A 22498-nucleotide genomic window follows, 5' to 3' on the forward strand; every position below is an offset into this window, starting at 1 on the left:
CTCAGTTGCGCAGTCTTCGCATATATTTATGCCCATATCAGGCTGTCACAGCCAAGGCTGCGATTTCCTTCAAAACTGTCCAATGTATATTCTTTGTGCTCCACTGATACTCATTAAAAGGTGCTGTGATAGCCTGGCATCGGTGGGGTCCCTGCATGAAAGCAGCCACCCTTCCCATTAGCAGTCACGGTCACCTGCTGGGCTGTCTCTGGGCTGAGCTTCTCAGGCTTTGTGTAGAGTGGCTTTTTTCCCTGGCTCTGGACAGGAAAGTAGGGCCTCTGCATGTGTTTAACCCCACATTTTTGTAGGATACTGATATTTCTGCTTTTAATTGACTGCAGTTTTACAGGAGAGTGTGTCCCAGATGTGATTGCTCTAAAATGAAAGAGCACCAATGTTGGGCTTGAGTGTTTCCCATCCAATTACCAGTTGCCCCTTGATTTTATTTTGAAGGTTTTTTTTTTTCACTTGAGTGTGGGGTTTCCAAATGATTCTGGTAATCCTGGGTTTTTTGCCTTGTTTTTACAGGTGACCTGTAACTGTTTCACCATCAGTAATGGAGAGATGCAGGATGTTGGTGTTGGCCTGTATCCCAGGTAATGTGGGCACTGTTTCTTTTACAGGAAAAATCTATGTTAGGTTTTTTTTCCTTTTTTCCTAGATAGCTGTAAGGGCCATCATATCAGCAGATAACAGGTCCAGATGAGAAATTAGAAAATTTAAAAAAAAAATTAAACGAGGATAAAAAATATGATAGAGTTGAAAACATTCTTAATAGTCCTGATTACAGAATTAAAACAGTTTAAATAGGATATGTCTTTATGGGGTTTTTTTTATGGAGATGGTAGATTTTTTCCTATGTAAGAGTAAGTGCTGACAACAAAAATGTGTGACTGGAGCTAGTAAAAATAAACCTGTACAGTGTTGTTTTAGAATAGAGATATTTTGCAGCCCAGAGCCTTGTGAACTGGAAATTAAAAGAAAAAGATTGAATGCATTTATCAGTAAATTATCACAACTATGAAACCAGTAAAGTGAAATGGAGATGGATATTAATATTAGAATTATCTCTATTAGGTAGGAAGTGCATACCAGGGAATTTACTTCATAGAATTAGTTACCTGTACTTATTAATGTGGAAAAATAGTATGAATAGTTTAAAATTATATTTTACTATCTCAGTCTTTTGTTAATGCACAGTTGAAATATATTGTCAATACCTCAATAAGATGGTCACTGTTGTTTCTTTTTCTGCTGGTGTCACTCATATAAGATCTGTCTAAGGACACTTAATATCCGGAGACCTGCTTTGTGGTAAAGATAAGGGAAAGACAGTTAGGGAGGACATGGGAATTAGTGTTAGGAAAAGTACAAGACTGTTATTTGATTTCACAGTGGAATGGAAACAAATCCACTTACATAACTGGGAAAAATGGAACATGATTTTTGAGCATTGGTTATTAGTGGAATATTTTCTTTTGGCTGAAAAAAGCCCCTGACTGGGGAGAAAGTGGCTGTCTAGGTTTTATGATAATGCAATGCCAAGCAACGCAAGAGACTTTTTCCCCAAGTCAGTTCAGAGCAATTTGAGTTTTGCTGTAGCAAATCACTCTGGGCTGGGAAATTTTTGAGCTTAAATCTGTGGTTCCCAAATCCTAGGCAAATGTCCTGCAAGATGAATTCATATACTTCCAGATGAAATTGTCATCAAAACTACTAGTGTTTCCATGAGATGAAATTTGATTAAAAGTACTTTGTTTAGTCTGATTAAGAGGTTGTCTATTATTGCATTGCTTGATAGATTCATCATCCCAATATATTTTAAAATGGATAAAATCCTGCACTCCTTCTCTGCATCACCTTGGCAGCAGCTTTGGTAGCACGCACAGTGGTCTCACAAGAAGTGAAATGGAGACTCTTCCAGTGTACTCTCTTAATATGTTCATGTGGAGATTAATCACAGATATTTTCTGAGGCCAGAAGGGATATCAAAAGAGTCTCCTGTTCATAGCTCCTTTAAGAGTCAAGAACTGAATAAACATGGTTTGGTGAAGGTCTCTGAACCATGAGAATATCCTCTGTTTTGCCAACAACAGCTGGGATTTTGAGCTGCTGAATCAAGCAGACAAGGAAAGCAAATAAAGGTGGCCACAAGCTGGATAAGCCAAAAATTATTCTTCCAGCCTGATGATACCAGAATTGTTCTTTCAATGGGCCATTTCCATAGGGAAAAACTATCAGCCCCGTGTCTGCTATGAGACTGATGCTTGCCTGGCCAAGTCAGTTGCTTCTCAGCTAATGAAACATGAGACTTAAAAGTGTATATAGTTGATATTGTTGATGTTATAATCAATCTTCTTCAAAAAAGAGGGAGGGACATGTCTGTGTCTGGAGATCCACCAATATATGTATCCCTTGGTGATGGCTGCAGCTCCCCCATGTGCTGTGCGGCTTCAGCCATCACACACTACAAGAACAAAGGCTGAACCAAAATATATGTAAAGCCGACGGAATGGCTGTATCTCTGTTTTCAACTTTATACACCAAATACTTTGGTTTGGTGACATAAAATATTCCATTTTCTACCTGCTACAAAATAAGGAGTGATTGCTGACCTCTTTGTTTTCTGGTTCTGCTGACGGTCAGGGTAACTGATAAGATTAGTACCCTGAAACTGAGCAGAAGCCGCAGAAATAAAGCAGTCCCAAGTTACTAACTTTTTTTCTCTTAACTGTCTAGGTTGCCTTGTTCTCCACTTGTCTGCTTTGCCCTCTTCCCTGAGTCAGATTTCTCAGGGAGTCACTGGAAGGCCATTGCCTCCCTCCTGCCCTGAGTACACAGAAGGCAGAAACACTTGAAGAGATCCAGGCATGGGTCCCATTAGCAGTGAATATCAATCTATTAAGCATTAATTTTTTTCCGCTAACCAAAACCAGCTGATTTAACAGTGATTTTATTGGTTTCGTAGCTTAATTGTTTGATACTTCAGATGTAATCCCGTTAGCTACTTTTAAATTATTAAAAGGGAATAGCAGTGGAGGCTCTTCTGTAAAGTTCTTTTTCTCTCTTTCTCCCCCTCTCTCTCTCACCCCTCACAGCATGTCTTTGCTGAACCACAGCTGTGACCCAAACTGTGTGATCGTTTTTGAAGGATACCAGCTTTTACTTCGCTCCATTCGAGAGATCCAGATTGGTGAAGAGGTAATTAACTTGTCCTCCCTTCCATCACAGACACCTGCAACAATGACATCTCCCTAAATAAATTCCAGACTGCAGGGCCACCAGCTTAATATTTTGATGATATATTGATGCCACATTCTAGCACATAGCTATCAGGGGGGAAATGATAAATAGAATCATCTCTTCACACTGCCTGGGCCCCATAATCATTACTTCTCATAAATCACTAGCAGTCCTGATAAATTCTCGTTCCTCCTTTCCTGCTCTAGGCACTTCATTTTGTTTACATTTGAACGTCTTTACCCTGATGGAAACACAATATTTCCTGGTGGAATGCAGCGTTCACTAAGTCATTGCAACAATAAGTATTTGTCAGTCTGCAACCACCCTGTTGCAGTAAACCTTTCATTGACAGTGAAAGTAGCAAGGCAAGGTTTGTTTTCTTGTCCATTTCGCTAGAAAAGTCTTCAAAATATTCCTTTAAAGATATTTCAGATTTAATCTAAAGTATTATCAGCTTTGTTTTCGTGACAGCATTTATATTACTTTGAAAATAATAATGTGTGGCTAGGTAAGCATTTCAAAGCAAATATCTTCTGCAGCAATACAGTATTGGATTTGCTTTAGTTAGGCCCGCAAAGACGTGCATACGTGTAACTTTACCTGCACCAATGACCCGTGCACTCCTAGCTGTTTGCTGTTTCAAAACCATGACCTAATGTAAATACAGTTCATGCCTGTGCTTCAAACTCTGGGAAGATTAAGGGCGTACGTATTCTAATTTAGAAGAAGTATATCTTTTCCTCCCTATGAAATGTGTTATTTTTTAATGTATCTTTTGTCTAAGGCAGTAGGCCACCACATTAATAAACGGTAAAATATTTTTTCAGGCAAAATATTGTGCAGAAACAATAGAATTGCCTTTGCATACTTAGCTTTTTTGCCAAAAGAGATCTTTTATCATGCAATATGTGTTTATGGAGCTATTGAGTGCAGACCTCTTTTGGTCTGGCATTCTCTTTCAAAGCCGGGTTATGGACACTTTTCTTCCATTCTATCCATACACCATAACTTCCCTCTTAGTTTCCTAAACCACCAAACTGGGTTATTTGTTTTAAAATGCAATAGATTTTCATGTCTTCCCAAGATGCGTTTGGGTTAATTATTAGAGTTTTAAATTCTGAAGCCATCTTATTTTTGCATACATGAATATATTTTTCTAGGTAAATTTAATAAAAAAATTCTTTATAATAAGCAGCTTTTACAGGGTGGGAGAGACCCTCAGGTGGCTCTGGGTGGTTCTAGAGTGAGAAGTGAAGTAGAATTACCTTGCAGGCATGACCACTGTGTGGACTGTGCTACAGTTGTGAAGCTATGTCCCAAATTTTAGTCTTTGTCTTGGTGGTCTGTAACCCACAGAAGTCTCTAAGCTAAAATCAGTGGTGAAATAGATATGGTGTAATTTACAAGCAATTTATAAGGCAATCAGTAAATAAATATAAGTTATAAAGTACAACAACTAGAACCAGTTTGTTTGCTCTGACTTTGGCAGTTGTATGAATACAGGCTTTAAAATGACTCTATTTTACATGGGTATATTGTATTTTCTAAGAAACTTTGCCTCCAGTGAGGCAGTAAAACAAAGTCAGAATTTTCCAAAGACCTCCAGTTCTGATGTCTTTGTTGCAATGGTTGCTTCTGGTTTTGGTACTGGAAGGAAAAGTGGCCTAAAAGGAACATGTAAGAATTTGTATATACACACGTATATCAGCTGTGTTAAAGCAGATGCCCTCTTTACTTATCTGGAAATAAAAGTCTCAGTCTAAGGTCCATGCTTCTTTGAATAAGGATGTGTCTAAGGAATAAAATAGGTGTAAGTGAGAAAGTAAAGATGCAAAGTAAATATTAGTTTAGGTCTGTTATGGGGAGAGGAAAGAGAATAAAATTATTATGAGGGCATGTATAATTCAGCAGTTTAATATTTTCAACACCCAATTACTTTTCCTCTTGCACCACTACTACCAATTTTCATTTTGTGTTCTGCATGGTAGCTTTGGCACAGCTTCTTTCTACACTACCTTACTGCTTGCCTGCAGCAGGGTGACCTGTTTTCTTAATAGCCGTATACTGAATTTACACACCTGTGTACATGAAATTACATTAGCTGTTATGAGCTGAGTTTTACTTATATTACTGAGGTCGTGTTCAAAGCTAATGGGGAGAAAATACATGTCAGTAAGGAATCTAATTGGGTTTTCCCAGTAAATGGAGTGCTCCGAGGTGGTAAGATGAATGTTATTTTGAGTCAACTGAAATAATTATAAGCAGTGTAAAACTTCCCTTATTTTGTTCAAACTTACACTAGATTCAGACAAAATTAGACAATATGAGATCCCCTGTGTAGTAATTAACAGAGTAAATAGACACTAAAATTTATTTGAAATTAGAAGCTAAGTAACAAGTCAAGCTCAGACTACCCATAGAGAACTATGGCTTTTTACTATCCATACAGGAACAAAATCTATAAGGCTTCTGGACCCCTGTCAGGGAAGAATCAACCGTCGCAGTACAATGTGTTCACTTGGCCAGTGAGAAGGAAAAATATTTTTGCACATTTGTAGTGCTTTCTATCAGGGAACACTACTACAATTTACTCGGCTTAAGGAGTGGCTGGCCATCGTAGTCATCTCACGATTCTGTAAAGAGGGAAGCACCAGTAGACCAGATTTTGATTGTAAACCACGAGAGATATCATTACATTGGATGTAGCTGCTGCAGCGTGATGCAGATTTATTCAGGTATAACATTTACACCCCAACCACACGTTAGAGTGCTCATACTGTACACAGTCATTATATTTATCAAGCCAGTCATAAAAAGCATACAAGATTATGAGAAACTCCAAAAACTTCTATGTCCTGATGGAATTTGTTTCTGTACAGTTTTAGTCTCACATCTAGGCAGATTTTGTTGATTTATCCTATTTTCAACTGGAAGACACGTGGCATTTATTTGTTTGTAATTGAATTTTGGTTTGGGCTTTGAAATTTGTTCAAATCTGAAGGCCAAAACATAACGGAGACAGTAGAAAGTTAGGACTTCTGAGACAGAAATTGTTTGCCTGAATACTTATAGGATGTAAGTGTTAAATTTGATGGCGCTGTATATTTGGAAAATTAATCACTTCTAAAATTACATGCAAAAATTCTAGCCATCTAGGACTTTTTTGTGGCAAAACCACTGTTGCCAGTCCTGCAGCACTAAGAAATCATGAGCCACGAATGTTACATTTTTGTAGGCCTTGAAAGAAGGGGCTAATGTATAATTGCATGGTTTCCCACACTGAAACTTTGTTTTCTTAAAGTGTATTGCAGGAATCATAATATAATACTGAGAGCTGGCAAGATGGGGAAGCATCTGGTTCTTAAATTTTGCTTTGGAAACCAAAAGTTCAGATTTCTCTTTAGGTATATTATTTGGGTTTTACACTAATGTGGTTCTAGGGAATTGCACACTCTTTGAGGGCAGAAAGTTACCATTTTAAACAAAAACACATTATGTTCCCATTGGCCTTTGCCAGTTAATGTTTTAGTTGATGTTCAAAATAGCAGCTTTCATCTCTATCATTTTATATCATATTTATCAGTTTAAATGGCATTTATAATTCTTATTAAATGTAGAATTTTTGAAGTGACATTTGACTTTTATAGAAACTTCCTTACAGCTTGGTAGCCTTTCTTTTTCTTCTTTCTTATCCTTACCTTTACTGTATTATAATTCATATAAGGCAGTAAGGGTCTGTGCTAGTACCCCAAATTCTAGTGGTTGACCAGCTGGTAACGACCACTACTGAATTTAAGTGTTTTCTGTCCTGCAGCTGGCATAAAAGGAATGGAACAGATAAGGAGCAGAGGAAAGGACAAAAAATGTGAAAGGAAGCAAAAGCTTGGAAGCAACTGTTGTTGGGGACCGAGGTGTCTAGAAAGGTTCTCCTAACACACTGTAGGCTTTACTCTGTACCAGTTTTTTGAGCATAATTCAATCTAATAGGAGGAAGAAAGAAATAATCAATTTCTGTGGGGATTTTATTCTGTATGTCCCTACTTAAAAGACTACAGGACTTTCTGAAACTTGCTTCCAGCAGCCCAAAAACTATTGTAATACTTTTTTGCTTCTCAATATAACATTAGTTGTAGTGCTATCACAGATTTTGTAACTTTAGGTGATATTACTTTGACGATGTACAAAGATTTCTTTTTCTTGCACTTTCTTCTTTGCAAAAATGAAATTTAAGATTTGCAAAGAAAAATAAGATATGGGGAAACATTATAAGAAAGTAAAAAATTATTTACCTGGAGATCAGGGTTCCTTCAGTGATAAGCTAATTTATTTTCTCAAAAAGACAAGTAGCCTCCTCTGAAAAGTTCTTCATAATCTCCCTACACGTAAGAAACCACTTTAAACATCATGAAGATGTGTTCTATAATTTTTCAATTGACTTTTTATTAGTTACTGTGTCTACCTGGTGTTTTACAGGCAGACACAGTATGAGCTCATTTTGCCTCAGAAGTTGTATAGCTCGAATCAATTAGTTCTGCTTAAAGACAGGATGTATCAGCTCTAGTCCAGTTCTGTGAAATTGGTGCATGGCTTCTTACCAGCCTCAGAGTTCAGTTAAAGCAAATATCTTCCTGCAGAAAGTCACCTTAACAGACCATGCTTTTATAAAGCAATTAATTTTTAAAATTAATACTAAATACAAACAATAATTTCAGATGACTAGCAATGAAATCCATCTTCCTGATTGATTCCAACCAGGATATGCAATATTTCCCTTATTATAATTCTATATGAAGTTTTATATCTGTGAATATTTGTCACATTACATTTTTAAAATTAAATTTTCCCTTGAGTCAGAAGTCATTTTGATCATATGCCAAAACAGAAAGGGCACAGACTGTTCACCACTTATATAACACTGACTCAGGAGCAGATTTTTGTACACAACCCTCCCTGAGACACATGACAGCAAAACCAAGACTCACTCTTTTTCACTGCTATTTGCAGTAAAATAATTGATTTTAAATTTCTACAGAATCCTCTGTCTAGAAACTTTGTATCTTGTAGCCTGTTACAAAAAACATAAATTAAGTCCACAGCAGCATGGCAATACTGGAAAATTGTGTCCACCTCATTTGGCAGATGAGGAACATGAGAAACTATTCACCATACCCATGGTTAAAGAATTTTTGTGTCAGAATGAGAAGCAAGGTTCAGATAGTCTTGCACTTTAAATGAGAAAGTCTTGAGAGTCAATAAGTCTCATGGCTGTTAAATAATTCCTTGCCTTCATAAATGTTATTTAATATATATTCTGCAGTTCATGGGAAAAGATTTACTGCATTCTTTATAAGCGAAGCAATAAAGAGGCAAGCTTTGGTCAGCTGAAATAATGGCTTAATTAATATCATACATCCCACATGCAAATACCATTAAGACAATCTTTGATAAATGGGCATATTTCCTAAAAATGTACAAGTTAAATGAGCCTTGCATCTAATGAAGGGATTCAAAATTAAAACAAGTGTAGGAGACAGACTTGAATACAGAATTTTTATGTTTAAACAATTAAATTATTAGTATAGACTTAGTCACTGTTAGGTTGGTCATGTTTCTAAATATTCTAATTACATTTTCCCACTCAGTCTGCCAGCTACAAATAATTTTTCACTTATGGATTTCTGCTGGCAGGACTGGGAATTCAGACATGGGCCTCTGACAGCCCTAAGTTGTTTAAAACAAAAATTGCGGGTTTCTGCAATGGATGAAGCCTGTGGGCTGAAGATAGATAAAGCATGTTTGGTGTTGGTTATGGATTTGTTTTGTAGTATAAGAACTGAACCCTGCCTAATTATGGGTTCAACACTAATGTTAGGGTTTAAACCATTGTCTTAAGTATTTTGGCAAAGAATAGACAAATCTCACATGAATATTTTTCCCAGAAGATTCTTGCTTGCGCTGTCTTCACTGTGCCTGAACTTGATTAAATCCCTTTTCTCGCTGGATGCCACCTGAACCTAAAGCCCAGTAGGACATGGGTCAGAAGCAGTGATGTTTATGCAGAGGTCAAGAGACAGAGAATAAGCCGATTTGTGGAATGATTTAACAGAAAATGCCTGCAAGTTGGCAGAAGACAGGATGATCAGAGGCTTGTGGTGGGAGAGGGGAATTGGGCTTGGAATGGCTGAAGTACGGGGTTAGGACTGCAGCTTGATTGGAAACTGCTTTGTGGGTAGGGAGACAGATCTTACCAAACCAGGGAGGATGCAGAGTAGGACCGATGGAGAAAGAAATGCGAGCAAAGTTTGCGGGGTCACTGAAAAAGATTGAGAAAATGGAGGAAGTCTACAAGGGCTGTTAACTGGGGTGAGTTGGAGTGTTGGTGAACAAATATGGGAAAAAGGTATAAGATGGATCATGCAGAGGGGGGTAGAAGGGCAGATCTGGGATTGGGAGGAGGACCGTGTCAGCCCATTGTACCAAGGATGGCTACGTAAGGAGCTAGAACTGAAGGCTAGAAACCAGGTTTAGATAAGTATAGAGAGTAAGACGAATATGATACTGATGTTCCAGGGCAGAGAAGAGAGAGAATAAGAAGAGGGACAGATTGAAGAGAATGGGGAAGAAGAGACCAAGCTTGAGAGGGAAGAGCAAGCCCAGAATAAGTGCAACACTTTCCAATCATTCACCACAGAAAACTCAGAGGGAAGCCTACGGCTCCTGTGTAAACAGTACAGACTGTTCTGCTGTGTACCAGCAGTGGTGAAACTGACCCCCTCTAAGCTCAGACACACACAAGTTGGGACAGAATAACTTTATATAGAATGCAAAACCCAACAAAGTTCTCACAGTTTCCAAGTTTTGATTATCTGTGGATCTTTAATTTGTCTCTTTCATTAATTATGCTATTAATCTTCAATTATGAGACCGTATTTATTTTTTTCTGCAGGCGTTTTGCTTATGATCATTTAAAATGCTTGACATTGTCATCTAAGTAATCTTCTTTTAATGCAACCCTCCTTTAATGTGTAATCCAATTACACTGTAATAATAAGTGAAAAAAATGCAGGCATTGTTTTAGTTGCTTGTTAATTGCTCATTTAATTAGTATGCTCACTAATTTGCAAAATGCAAGTTCTGACAGTAGATTTCATAGTCATTACTACAAATTGGTGAGGTTTTCCTGTAATTTCTTTGAGTGGACTCTCATGATTTAACAGAGAACCATGTGAAAATTCTCCCAATTAGTTGAAGTGTCTTGGCTCAGGATGAAATAATGTGACCTGAATTTTTTAGCTTTGACCTTTCTGGAGTGTTTCAAAGTGGTTGTATAGTGCAATTTCTCAATAGCATGTATGACTGCATGCTAGTCTGAGTAGGGCTGTTATTTTGTTATATTCTTGCCCTCATTCTGAGTTTGTGTGTATGCCCTTTAAACACTTGATGAACTCTAAAGATTGTTAGCCCTGCAAAAATTCCATCTGGCAAAGTGAACAAACTACAGACTTCTCTGTAGTTCATTGAAATCCACTCTGTACAGCATGAGGAGTTAAAAATGGCACAAATGTTAGGGTTTTCTTTTATCATGTTAATAAATTTTCTTGTCAATGGTTTCAACAACTTTCACTGTAATGGTTTTGTGCTTTGTTGGATACAAAGGAAACATCACAAAATACTGAAGATGAGTATAACATAAGTCAGCTTTTCTCAGGCTCAAACTTATGTTTGCAAGAAAGCAAGGGCTTCCCTAAGACAATTTTTTTTGAGCTGGTTTGATGTTGTGTAGTACCAGTGCTAAATATACACTTAAGCTTTGGAGCTAGACAGAAAATGAGATTTTATGCACATGGAATTCAGATACTGAGTTTCTTGTGTCTCTCTCTGCACTCTTATTTCTCTCGCTTTTCTTTTCCTTCCAAATTGGGATGAAAAGTTGAAATAGTGGTAATTTTGGGGAGATTAATAATTTTAAACAATATTGATCTGGAAATGTGAAAAAGCTTTCATGCATGGAAATTATTTTGGGCTTTTTTTCACCCTTTGTAAAAGTTGTCAATTTCTTCTAGGAAACTATTAAGATAAAATCCATTGTATGCTGGAAAAATGTATTAAAAATGTTATCTTAGCTATACATACACTGAATACAGATTTTTTTTTTTAAATATGCCAACTCTTGGTTTTGTATGTACTGCGCACAGCTCACCATCAGCTATATTGAATCACTGATGCCCACCAGCGAACGCCAAAAGCAACTGATGCGCCAGTATTGTTTTGAATGTGATTGTCTTCTCTGCCAGAATCAAGATAAGGTAGGTTGAGTGAAGAAAAGGTAGGTTGAGTGAAGAAATTCATTGCCAATGAAACAGAATCTTCCAAAGACTGTCGGCAGCTTCCTTTCCTTTACGTGATACTTCTCTTTTGCTACTAATTGCTAAAACAGGCATCGTTTATAAAGCTAGAGACCACTTTCAGTTCCAACATGTGTTTCAGACCATTTGGAGATTCAAAGACCTCTCAACATGAGACCTTGCCTCACTTTAAACTGAAAGGAAAGGATTTTTGTTTTCTGTTCAACAGAATGATCTTGGAACTTTTTCTGAAACCACTTGTCTGGTGCTATAGGAAGGCAGTTCAGTATTTATTCAGCAGTTCTTAGAGAGAGTGGTGAACTTCCATGGATGACTGACTGCAGTTTTTATGCTCTCTTTCACTAGTTCTTGGAGTAGTAGATCAGTAGTTGTAGTAGATAAAATTTTGTTCAGCATGAACTTTTACTAGGTTTCAGCCTAGGGTGATTTAATTATTTTCTAGTTGTTTCAGATTTCTGGCCGTGCCTGATCAGAGCAATGACATCATTAATTCAATAAATAATACACTTTTTTTGCTGTACAGCAAAAAGGAAAATAAAAAACAAACCCAAAGTTTAAACTCTGTGTTGTGTACGACAGTTGTGTATATGTGTGTTTGTTGAAGCCAAAGTACACCCATCTAATACATAATGTATCCTTTGATTCTTCAGTAAGCAGTACTAAAAGAAAAAAATGGAAAAGTTTCAGGCTTATAACATAACGCTGAATTACTTCCTGCCTATGCATGAAAGTTGTTGGCATTCTGTGCCTGATAAAGAGTTTTGCAATGCTACTCTGAGGCCATGAAGGGAATATCTCTTTTTTGTCCTAGCAATGCTCACTCAAGTACCATGAAATCTTAGATTAGTTGTGGGGAATGGCATCCCCACAGATGCCATGATGATTAAGAAAAATAAGCAGGCTAAAAAGTCTTTAAGGATTGCTTAAAAGTTTGTGAAAGGGTAGACAGGTGGTATAAGGACCATTCAGCACATGGAATGTTTTAAAAAACAAGATCCATAAGCTGGAATGCACTTTGGTGTAAGATTCACCATACAACTTCAAACAAATATTGTAGTGAAATTATTTGTGCATATATTGATGAAAACAATAGTCTTATACATAGGTTAAAATATTTTTCTTTTCTCTTTGACATTTTTAACTGTGGTTTGAGTTCATCTTCTATAGATCTTTTTTTGCCAATTGGCAAAATTCGTTGTGGGGATTACATTGCAAAATGTTTGGAAAGCTCTTTGTGACTGTATTCTGAAATTGTGTAGTTGCCTAATTGTTACCATGTAAAGAAGTCTGTTAAGGGCTAGTTACCTCATGACAGCTTTGTCTGTTGATGTCTATGACATTTTAATCCTCAGCTTCAGCCTAGGATGATTATATATAATCAGCAGCAGTCCTCATCATACTGCATTTCATTTCTCTGTGACAGAGATTTATAAATACAATTGTTTATATGACGAACTTGGAGACTTAGGTTTCTTGTTTTTTCTTCCATTGGTCTTGGTCACTGTTGGTAGGCTGGGAGGCATATAATGCTGCACCTACAGTGGGAAATAATATTTTCAGAAATCCTGATTTTTTTCTAAATTACAGAAAGGCTGGATTTAGATGCTTAAAAGTCATCCGTTGGCAAAATTATTTGATAATATACCTGTTGAAATACACTGATACTGAGAGAAATTTCCAAGATGTCTTGGAAAAATTTTAAAAGGAAACATCTTTGTCAACAGAAAAGGCAATGGCTGCAACTTTGTGCCATCAAGAGTGGCAGACTCAACATTGTGATTTAATAAATATAATGAGCTATCAGTAAGTTCACATATTACAGTATTGCTCTACAGATATGATGGCTTAATCATCAGCAATCCATCTCATCAATCTTTATTGTAGGTAAAAATGCAAAATTCAGTTGGACTGAGAAATGCTTGAATTAATTTCTTGGGTGTTGGGAGTATTTTCAGTTGCAGTCATATAATCTAAAATCCTAGAATCCTATTTATAACAAACACTTGCAGAGACTGTAGCTTCTTGTTACTCCCAAGTTCCAGTCTTGCTTAGTGTGCCTGCCAGCTGCTGAGCACATACCAGAGACCACTGAAAGCAATCACTCCTGGGATACGTACATCACATACATCACTTTACAGTAAAACTAGAAGTAATTTCCATTGTAGCTTTTATTCTACATCTTTTTTAATGTTTTAAAAGTGATCCTCAGAACCCTATGGGAAGTATACATTAAAGTTTATATGAAGGACATATAAACCTTATATGTATTAGTACTTAGTTACATGTATGCTTATTTATTCATATCTATAGAAATACTTTGCAATTTTCTTCTCAGTGAAATTCATGTCTTGTGCTGTATTTTCTAAAGGCTTGTTCATTTATTCTTATGAACCTAAGTGAAGAAGGAAGATGGTATCAAGTTTCTGTTCTTGTAATGTACTGACATTATAAGTGACCTCAGGTAATTAATTTTATTCAAAAGAAGCCTTTCTGTTTTCCAAGGGCTTGCCCTTATTTTTCAGAATTAGGAGAAGCTACCATTTCAATTGGAGCTCAACAAATTTTTTTACTGGAAAATCTGTAAAATACAGCATGAAGATGGCAATCCATACTTCTGTTGAATATTCTGAAATCCAAATGATAATAAAGATAGATGCTGCATTTTCTAAGATCTTTCAGTGTTAAGAGCTGGACTTTGTTTTAATGAGTATAATTCCTTGAAGTGGAATGGTTTGAGGTTTAGTTGTGTGCTTTATGCAGTTCCTGTTGCTGTGTGATGGTATCTTTGTGCTTTAAAAAAAGGAGGCGGGGGTGTCATATTTAACCTCAGAGTCTTCTACATGTGCAAATAACAGACTACAAAATACTAATGCCAGTTTATAGTCTCCCCCCATACACGAAGAAAAGATGAGCAGCTCATTCATACTGTCTTGCAGTACAAATCTATGAAAACTGGAATGCACTCAAGAGGTTAAAGGAATTCCTTCAAGTAAATAGACACGTTAGACAGACAAAGTTGTGTGAAATAAATTATGCTGCTCCATGAAGTATGCATAAGCACAAAATCAAGAATCACATGATGATGTTTCTGCGCTAGCCGACGTGGCTAGCAGAAGGCAGTTGCAACTACAAGTAGGTAGATTTCAGCACATTAACATCCAGATTGTCATTAAAAGCTGTTTATGCAGATCAGTTCAGGTATTTGTCTCTGGCTGCTGCTGTAGTCAAATGTATCTTGCAGCCAGTGTCACTGCTCCTTCACTGTTGTTTGTGCTAAAATTGATTAAACTGAGATAGTGGTTACTTCGTACTACAATTGCACAGTTTAGCTGTGCAAACAAGAGTAGTATGTAAAAGTGCTCTTTTGTCCCTCTAGGTTACATGATCTGCATGGGCCTTTTCTAGTATTGCAGGTCTGATGAACTATGACATAAGAGGCAACTTATCTGTGAAGAAGTTCTTAATTTTTCATTTACTGTAATATTTATTTAGTGATGGAAAAGATGTAATTGGCACTGATGGGTTAGATAATCCAAGTACCAGTCATTTGGGAATGAACAGTATTCCCTTTATGAGAGCTAAGGGATGAACAGCCCATCTGAAGTGCACTTACATCAGTATAGGCAGCATGGGTAATAAACAGGAGGAACTGGAAGCTGTTGTAGGGCAAGAAGACTATGACTTAGTTGCCATCATGGAAACGTGGTGGTACGACTTGTATAACGGTTGTTATGCTGCTATGGTAGGATATAAACTCTTCAGGCAGGACAGAAAAGGTAGGAGAGGTGGTGGGGTAGCTGTCCGTGTTAGAGAGTGCTTTGATACCCTCAAGCTCAACTATGGTGGTGACAGGATTGAGTGCCTGTGGGTAAAAATCAGAGGAGCCCACAAGAAGGCAGATATTGTGATGTGAGTCTGTTATAGACTTCATACACCATAAGAATCTTCTCTAACTGCTGCTTAAGTATACACAGTTCACTTACACAATTATCTAGAACTGAGACTGTGGTATGGCAAAGGCTGGATTTTTCAAGTATACTGGAACAGTCTGCAGCCCAACTGCAGGGACCCTGTTGGAACTGAAGCTGTTGAAGCTGAGCGTGAACATCAGCTGATGCACACTGGCACGTTCAGTGTAAGTAGACACAGCCATAGACCAAATGGAGACGTCTGTGGCTGTGCAGTTAAAATTGCATTGTGTTAACATGGGAGCAATTTTCTTCACTGGTTACTGCTGATAAAAGAACTTCAAAGTGAATCTCTACTTGCTGTATGGTAGTAGTTTCTTATCTGCCTCTTCATCTGTGAGCACAGCCATGGGATAATTCAGATGAATAGGATGAGAAAATGGAGGCGAACAGTGGCAACTAGCTGGACTTCTGGATCGCAAATGATTTTTGGTGTCTGGGCTTCAATATCACATGCATTTTGATTCTAAGAGGTCATAACATAGTGCTGTCCAGTCTTTTGTAATAACTGGTAAAGCAACCTGACTGCTGATTTGACACGGGAAGAGTAGCAAGCACCAGTGCATCAGTGTAAATGGGTTAAAGTAAGATTAAGGTAAACCTTTTGAAGTGCAGTTACTGCCAAATTAAATGGTGCTAGCTACAAATCTAAACAATGTTTTTAACTGATTTTGGATGAAGTTGAAAAAAAATCATGGCTAAAAGAAGGGGAAAAGAGGTGTCTTTTTAAAAATCATTCACAGAATATTCATTGTCTCTCAGTACCTTAAATTATTGCTGCTGTAACGTCTTCCGTTCATTTTACCTCTGACAGCTTTATACATTATTATTTCCTCCATATTAAGATCAACGTCCACTGTACTTTGGAAATGTGTGCCTTCTGAAAAGCTGAACTCTTGGCAATGTATTACCAGTCCAGCACATAAAACCCCCTTACATTAATTATAATTAAGGATGGGATTACATTGATGACAAACATTTTAAATGGAGAACAGTTTTTTCCACAGTCATGAGCCAGCGCATTGTTCGTGTTCTATGTTTTCAGCCAAGGATTTCAAGGAGATTTGTGCTTATGGAATCACTTTGTTGTGAGCTCTCTTTCTCCTTTGGAACCAGGATTTAATGTTTTAGTCTAGCTTGGGTTTTGGAAGGCTTTTATTTATTACAAGGTCAAAAGCAATGGTTTTGAATCTGAGTAATTTTTATATTTGGCCAGTATTTTATAGTTGCTAAAGCTAATAATAACATAATGCCAGTAAGTGCGTTATTCCTTTAATCATTTTATTGCTTTGCTTAGTACTTAGTTATATTGCATCCTGTGTTTTGCTAAAGAACATCATAAGTCCAGTTTCCAACTCAAGGTCTCTCAAAATTAGGTCACCTGAAGAGCACCCAAGCCATCTACACCTACTTAAAAATGTCACCTGCGATTCTATATCTAGTATTGCACTTCCATACATCCACCAGCTCTTTTATACAAAAACTTTGAATAAGTTCCTGAATCTACTAGAAGTTTATACATTTTTTTCCTATCCTACAAACACCACAACAGTATTCTAGGAATTTCGATAACTGTAAATGGTTCTCTAAGTAAGTTGATCAAATTAGTTGCTACAGCATAGGTCTGTAATTGATTTGCCTCACTGAGGTTTGAGAAAGGCTTCAATATGGCTAAGGATAGAATTCACACAGCATGTTCACCTTTGATCCTCATGTTTGATGTCAGCAGCCCCATGGAAGAACACGTGTTTAAATCACAGAGGCATTGTTACATGAAAAATATTGATTGTTTTGAATTAACATGTAAAGGCTTCAAGTAAGATCACTGTACTGCATTTAGTTCAAAAATATCACACCTCCCCCTGAGAGCATATATTTAGGACAAGGGAAATACAAAATTATATGTTTAGAAATGCCTTTTAAAATTACTGAATTGTCAAGTTCCAGAGTTTGTGTCCCAGTTTCCCCAATATTTATTTATTTTCAGACATTTACAGTGTCACTAAGTTTTCCAAGTACAATATGAAGGATGAAATCTCCAAATTAATTGGAAAGATGAAGCTTGGAAAGCAAGGACTAAATAGGGTTGTTGAAAACAAATCTGTTTATACAGCTAACTGAATAGAAAACCCCTTGATCAAAGCAAATAATTAAGTAGGAGCATCTGTATCTCTGGTCATGATTCTAAGGTACTGATAGGTACTAAGGTGCTAGTGGTTGTTAAAAAATAAAAGATCAGATCTTGTTGCAACAAAGTGCTGTTTTAATACATTTCCTATCAAAAGATAGTGTTTGTGATTGTTTATTTTAGAAATCATCTTTTCATTCCTCATATTTATATGGTTTTAGCACTACAACTGCCTTAGAAGCAAACTGCACAAGGAAGTCAGGCTGGAGCTCAGTCATATTTCACCCACCTGCACTTTCAGCCCACCGTTAGTATATATAGTGCCTACAAAAGCCTGTGGCAGTAATTAGCAGCCCACTGGGACACAATACTGATTCTTTCTGTTGGTGGTTGGCTGATTAACAGTTCCTTCCTTCTGGCAAGACATTTGGTAATGACATAAACCCTGGATTGGTTCCTGAAATCCAACAGTCAATCTAACACTTTTCTGTTCCTTTTCAGAGGATCTTACCCTCTTGGGATGTATTTATGTATTTCCAAACAGCCAAGGACAGAGGACTTTTTTAATTATTTTTTTTTTTCCTAGTGCCAAAAATCACTCTCTAAAAAACCAAGGCAACGACTTCTAATTTCTGGGCTTTTTTGTCCATTAACAAAGACATTATCTCTTCAGCTTCTTAGCATTTCTTACATGACTTCTGAGGCTTCTTCCATCTTTCAACATTGTAATTTATTTCCATCAAGAGGCAGTCCCACAGACAGTGTCAAACAGTGACAAATGGACTGTGATAATTTTTCCATGACACGTACCTCTCCCAGTTTCTACAGGGCTGCCTCAGTGTGCTCTGGTCACAATTTGACAGCAGTCAGCTGGCGCTCGCTTGGGTTGTTAAAGGTCAAAGTAAAGCTATTGCTGTTCTTATAAATAAATGCCAGTTCAGAGTTGTGTGCAGACTCCTTTCTTGATCAGAGGATCCTTAATAGGAAAACCTGTATCAATTTGCTACAACAATTTCATATTTGGGAATGACGTAGGAGTGGGAGTGTGGCACTGTCCTGGGAGTCTGGCTTTCTGCTCATCTGAGGAGAGCAGAATCTCATTTTTTTTCAGACCCAGCCATCTAAAAGGAAATTAAATCTTCTGGCAGATGTTTTAAGCAGAAATGCTTTTTCGCCAAGGGAAGGGAGTCTGCTCGCATTGCTGTTTCAGGCGGTGGCAGCTACATTTGAGTGCCCACCTAGCAGTGTTCCGCCTTTCCAGATGTCTAACTTTTTTGGGACTGTCATTAGAACTACCTATTACTGTTAGGTTTTCTTTTTTCAGGTGGTGTCATTCCTACAGCAGTCATTATTTGGTCTCTGAATGATAAATAGAAATAAGAAACTTTTGCTCTGGTTTGGCACTCCAAAATAAGTATATAGAAGTTAGAATATGCTGGGGGCAACAGCAGTGACTTAAAACATAAGACTAGATCCAGAAAATAAACTTCCAAATACCATTTCCTGCAGTGCTTTTTGGGAGACTAGTTCACAAATTTTTCTAAATATACATTGAAGCCAGTCATTGCTGTGTCTGAGCTTGTATATCTGCATTCTCTTTCACTGAGATTGTTGTAAGATCTTGTTTATTTCAGCCTGTACAGGTGGTTCCTAATATCATTAGTACCTAAGGGAATATCTTGATTTGTGATGCTTTTACTTCATCTGTTTATCAGTCCCTTTCTTCTACTCTACAGGATACTTGGTCTTTTTAAATCCCAGGAATTAAGTAATTTACTTGAAATATGATACATTTTAATTCGGACTCCATTTCAGTCAGTAAAAATATGCTCCAACTTTAAATTACAGCATTTTCTGGACTCATTGAAATTCAATTTTCTGGGTTCAAAAATCTCTTCTGTTGAAGGTCTTCCACTTTAGACAAAATAATATCTGTTTCTGAGCAAGAAGGACATTTTATCCTAGGTGTCAGACCACTTCCTATGGAGTACAGGGACTCCATGGTTCTGCCAGTGCTTCAGGTGTTGTTCAAGTGAGTCCAGGATACACGCAGTCACTATATCTTTTTTCTAGATTCATGTTCCAAATAGAGTAGAAATAGGAGCTCAGATCTTTGTCTTCTCAAGTGTATATTGTAACTAATGGACTATGAATTTTAAAGAAAAAGAACAGTTTGGAAATATATTTTTCTCATCAGTTCTGTGAATGTAAGCTAAATCCCTTTCTGACAAGGAAGGAAGTTTACCATTTACCTTTGAAGGCTCAAACCAAGACATGAACAAGATATGAGCTGATTATACCTTCAACCTTTGGTGGCATGCTGTATATTTTACTCCCTCCTTTCCACTGCTTTCTCACCTGCTCTTTAGAGTGAGTACACTTTTTACTGTCTAAGAACCTGCAAAACAGTAGAGCTGTGATTCTGGTACTGCCAGAGTTATAAGTAATAGAAATTGTAAAGTCTACAAACATTGAGTTACACCAACACAGAGGAAGAAGACAAGATGGAAAAGTGCTCTCTATGGGCAGATTCCTGAGTAACTTGAAATAGCACGTAATTTTACTGACTCACTGAAATTTTTTGCGATAGACCATCTTCAAGTAATTTCAACAAAAGCTTTTGTCATCTCCAAATTCATTCCCTGTTGAAGACAGTACCCAAAACTAGTCCAGGGGAATTTTTTTCATTCCGGAAAACAAATTTTCAACTGTCGTTCCTTCATATCAGTGCATCCCATGTCTTTCTCTTCAGAAATATACTTTCTTCATACTCCAAATTCCTGGTTCCTAATAGCACCTTGATTGTGTACTGTATAATTTCTTTATGATGTTGGACAGTGTTGTCTTTACGTTTTATTTTCCTTGGTTGAAAAATTGTGCTGATATATCTCACCTTTGTCACAGTACATTTTTCCTGAGATCACTTACTCTTCATTCAAGGCCTGAATATCACTAGGATGAAGTAGTGCATGTACAGTAGGTTAATGCACACGTACAGTAGGGTTTTCTGATAATCCCAGTCAGAGGAGACAAACAATGAATGGTTTTGTAAAGCAGACTTGTGCACAGTGGGTCCTGAAGTAAGATCACTGTTTTACTTTATATGGGTCAAGAATAGGGTAAAAAAGTTTAATCTAGTTGTGTAGATAATCTGCCTCATTGTTAAATCTATGAACTAAACAATCTCCTTAGACTGCCTGCTTGCTAGGAGGAACAGTGTGTTCTGTGATCCATTTCACTGCAATGACTTTTTGTGGTGAAGTTGACGTGTATCTGCATTGGACAAAAGTAGATCTAAAAGCAATATCGTATGCATATATGTATGTATGGAACAGACAGGGACAATTTTAAAGATATTATACCCTTTTAGCGAGCAATAAATTACACACGAAGTACATTTTGGTGGTGCTTGTCTTTTACTGCTGTATGTTTTGTGATCTTTAGAAAGTAATGGTTCATATCTCCCTCCATAAAATAGATATTGAAATGCTCACTACGCAAGTAACATTAAAAAGATGAATTATTCTTTAGAATATCTCACAATGAAATTTTCTATAAAGACACAGCGTCATTATTATTTTCCATGCCATATTGCGGAGGTGCATGTTTTACTCTTGTTTAAATGAAGACAGACCGCTTTTCTGTCAGCGACCTCTGAAGTTTTGGGCACTCTTTGAAAGCCAAATGTTATTTTTAATTTCATTTTTCAAAAATTGCTTTCTTGATTTAGGACCCTGTGGCAAGTTCATCAGGTGTCATGACTTCATTCCAATTTCTTTTTGGCAGCGTAAATCTTTGAAGTTTGGGGCTTAGGTTGAATTCATAGGAAGCACCATAGATTAAGAAAGACAAAATCAGGCTCTTCAGTGCCTAAATCAATTCCAGTCCTTAACTAATATCCTATGAAGTCTGTGTATTAAAGCAGGAATGAGCTCATCTGAATAGCTAGGAAGTCTATAACTTTCAAGACTGTTAAACTGCAGTCTGAATGCTTTGGACTGAAAAATTGCTATGGTAAGCAATGTGCCGTATCAATTTCTTGCCAGTAATTTGATTAATCTAACAACAATGCAATAACTAAAGCTGTAATTATAAATTTTGTATTTGTGAGCTTTGTTTTTAGACATGAATAGGAACTTTCTGTTGGGTAAAAGGCAGCAGGCTTTAAAAGGCTGAATTTATTCCGACCATCTGAGTTACAGCTGGGGACTGTGTAATTTGCTGACCCCTTGCAGGATGTCCTGCTATTTTCCACAAGATTGTTCAGTGCATTGTGTGAAAGCCATTGATTACACTGCAAACAGAATATGTTCAAATTACTAAAACACCGTACAACAGTTTTTAGAGGTATTTGCATACCTCTCCTTTGATTATATGATAATATTCACATAGGGGACAGTCAAATTTGTAGACAAAATTCTAGAGGAGGAAAATCCAAATACAGTGCTCTTATAAGGCCTAGGGTTGTACAAGGTAAATTCAACTTTTTTTGATTCATGACTTTAAAAACCTCAGAGACAAAGTCTAGTCCATGTGGATTTCAGCATTGACACTGAATATTCAAGAAACATGCTAGTGAGTTGGGCAGTCAATTTTTATCAACAGTCTAGGAATTCCCACTCTCACTTTTGAGATCTGTCAGATATTTAAAGGTATAGATTGATCAACTGTGTATGATTTTAACCATGTTGCGTGTTCCTTTTTAAACCCTAAACTCCTTGTATTTCCTACCCATCCATTCAGAAAAGGTACGTTACAGTAAATATTATTTCACATCACAGTATACGTTAAAG

The 22498-nt window shown here is 37.0% G+C and overlaps 1 protein-coding gene and 1 long non-coding RNA gene across 5 annotated transcripts in view; one reads left to right on the forward strand and one right to left on the reverse strand.

Moving 5' to 3' along the window:
- The window catches only part of SMYD3 (SET and MYND domain containing 3), a 387008-nt gene that overhangs the window by 300056 nt on the left and 64454 nt on the right, over positions 1-22498 (forward strand). For all 4 annotated transcript variants that reach the window (XM_054063816.1, XM_054063818.1, XM_054063819.1 and 1 more), the window contains 3 exons: positions 529-596; positions 3099-3201; positions 11439-11549. In XM_054063816.1, the coding sequence (XP_053919791.1) occupies positions 529-596; positions 3099-3201; positions 11439-11549 (282 nt within the window). The remainder of the gene's footprint in view (positions 1-528; positions 597-3098; positions 3202-11438; positions 11550-22498) is intronic.
- Positions 1-22498, reverse strand: part of LOC128851852 (uncharacterized) — a 33192-nt gene that overhangs the window by 6037 nt on the left and 4657 nt on the right. Inside the window, exon 2 of the long non-coding RNA XR_008449380.1 lies at positions 1221-1307. This is a non-coding gene — a long non-coding RNA (uncharacterized LOC128851852). The remainder of the gene's footprint in view (positions 1-1220; positions 1308-22498) is intronic.

This window comes from Cuculus canorus, chromosome 3, assembly GCF_017976375.1.
Source record: "Cuculus canorus isolate bCucCan1 chromosome 3, bCucCan1.pri, whole genome shotgun sequence".
Lineage (NCBI taxonomy): Eukaryota > Metazoa > Chordata > Aves > Cuculiformes > Cuculidae > Cuculus > Cuculus canorus.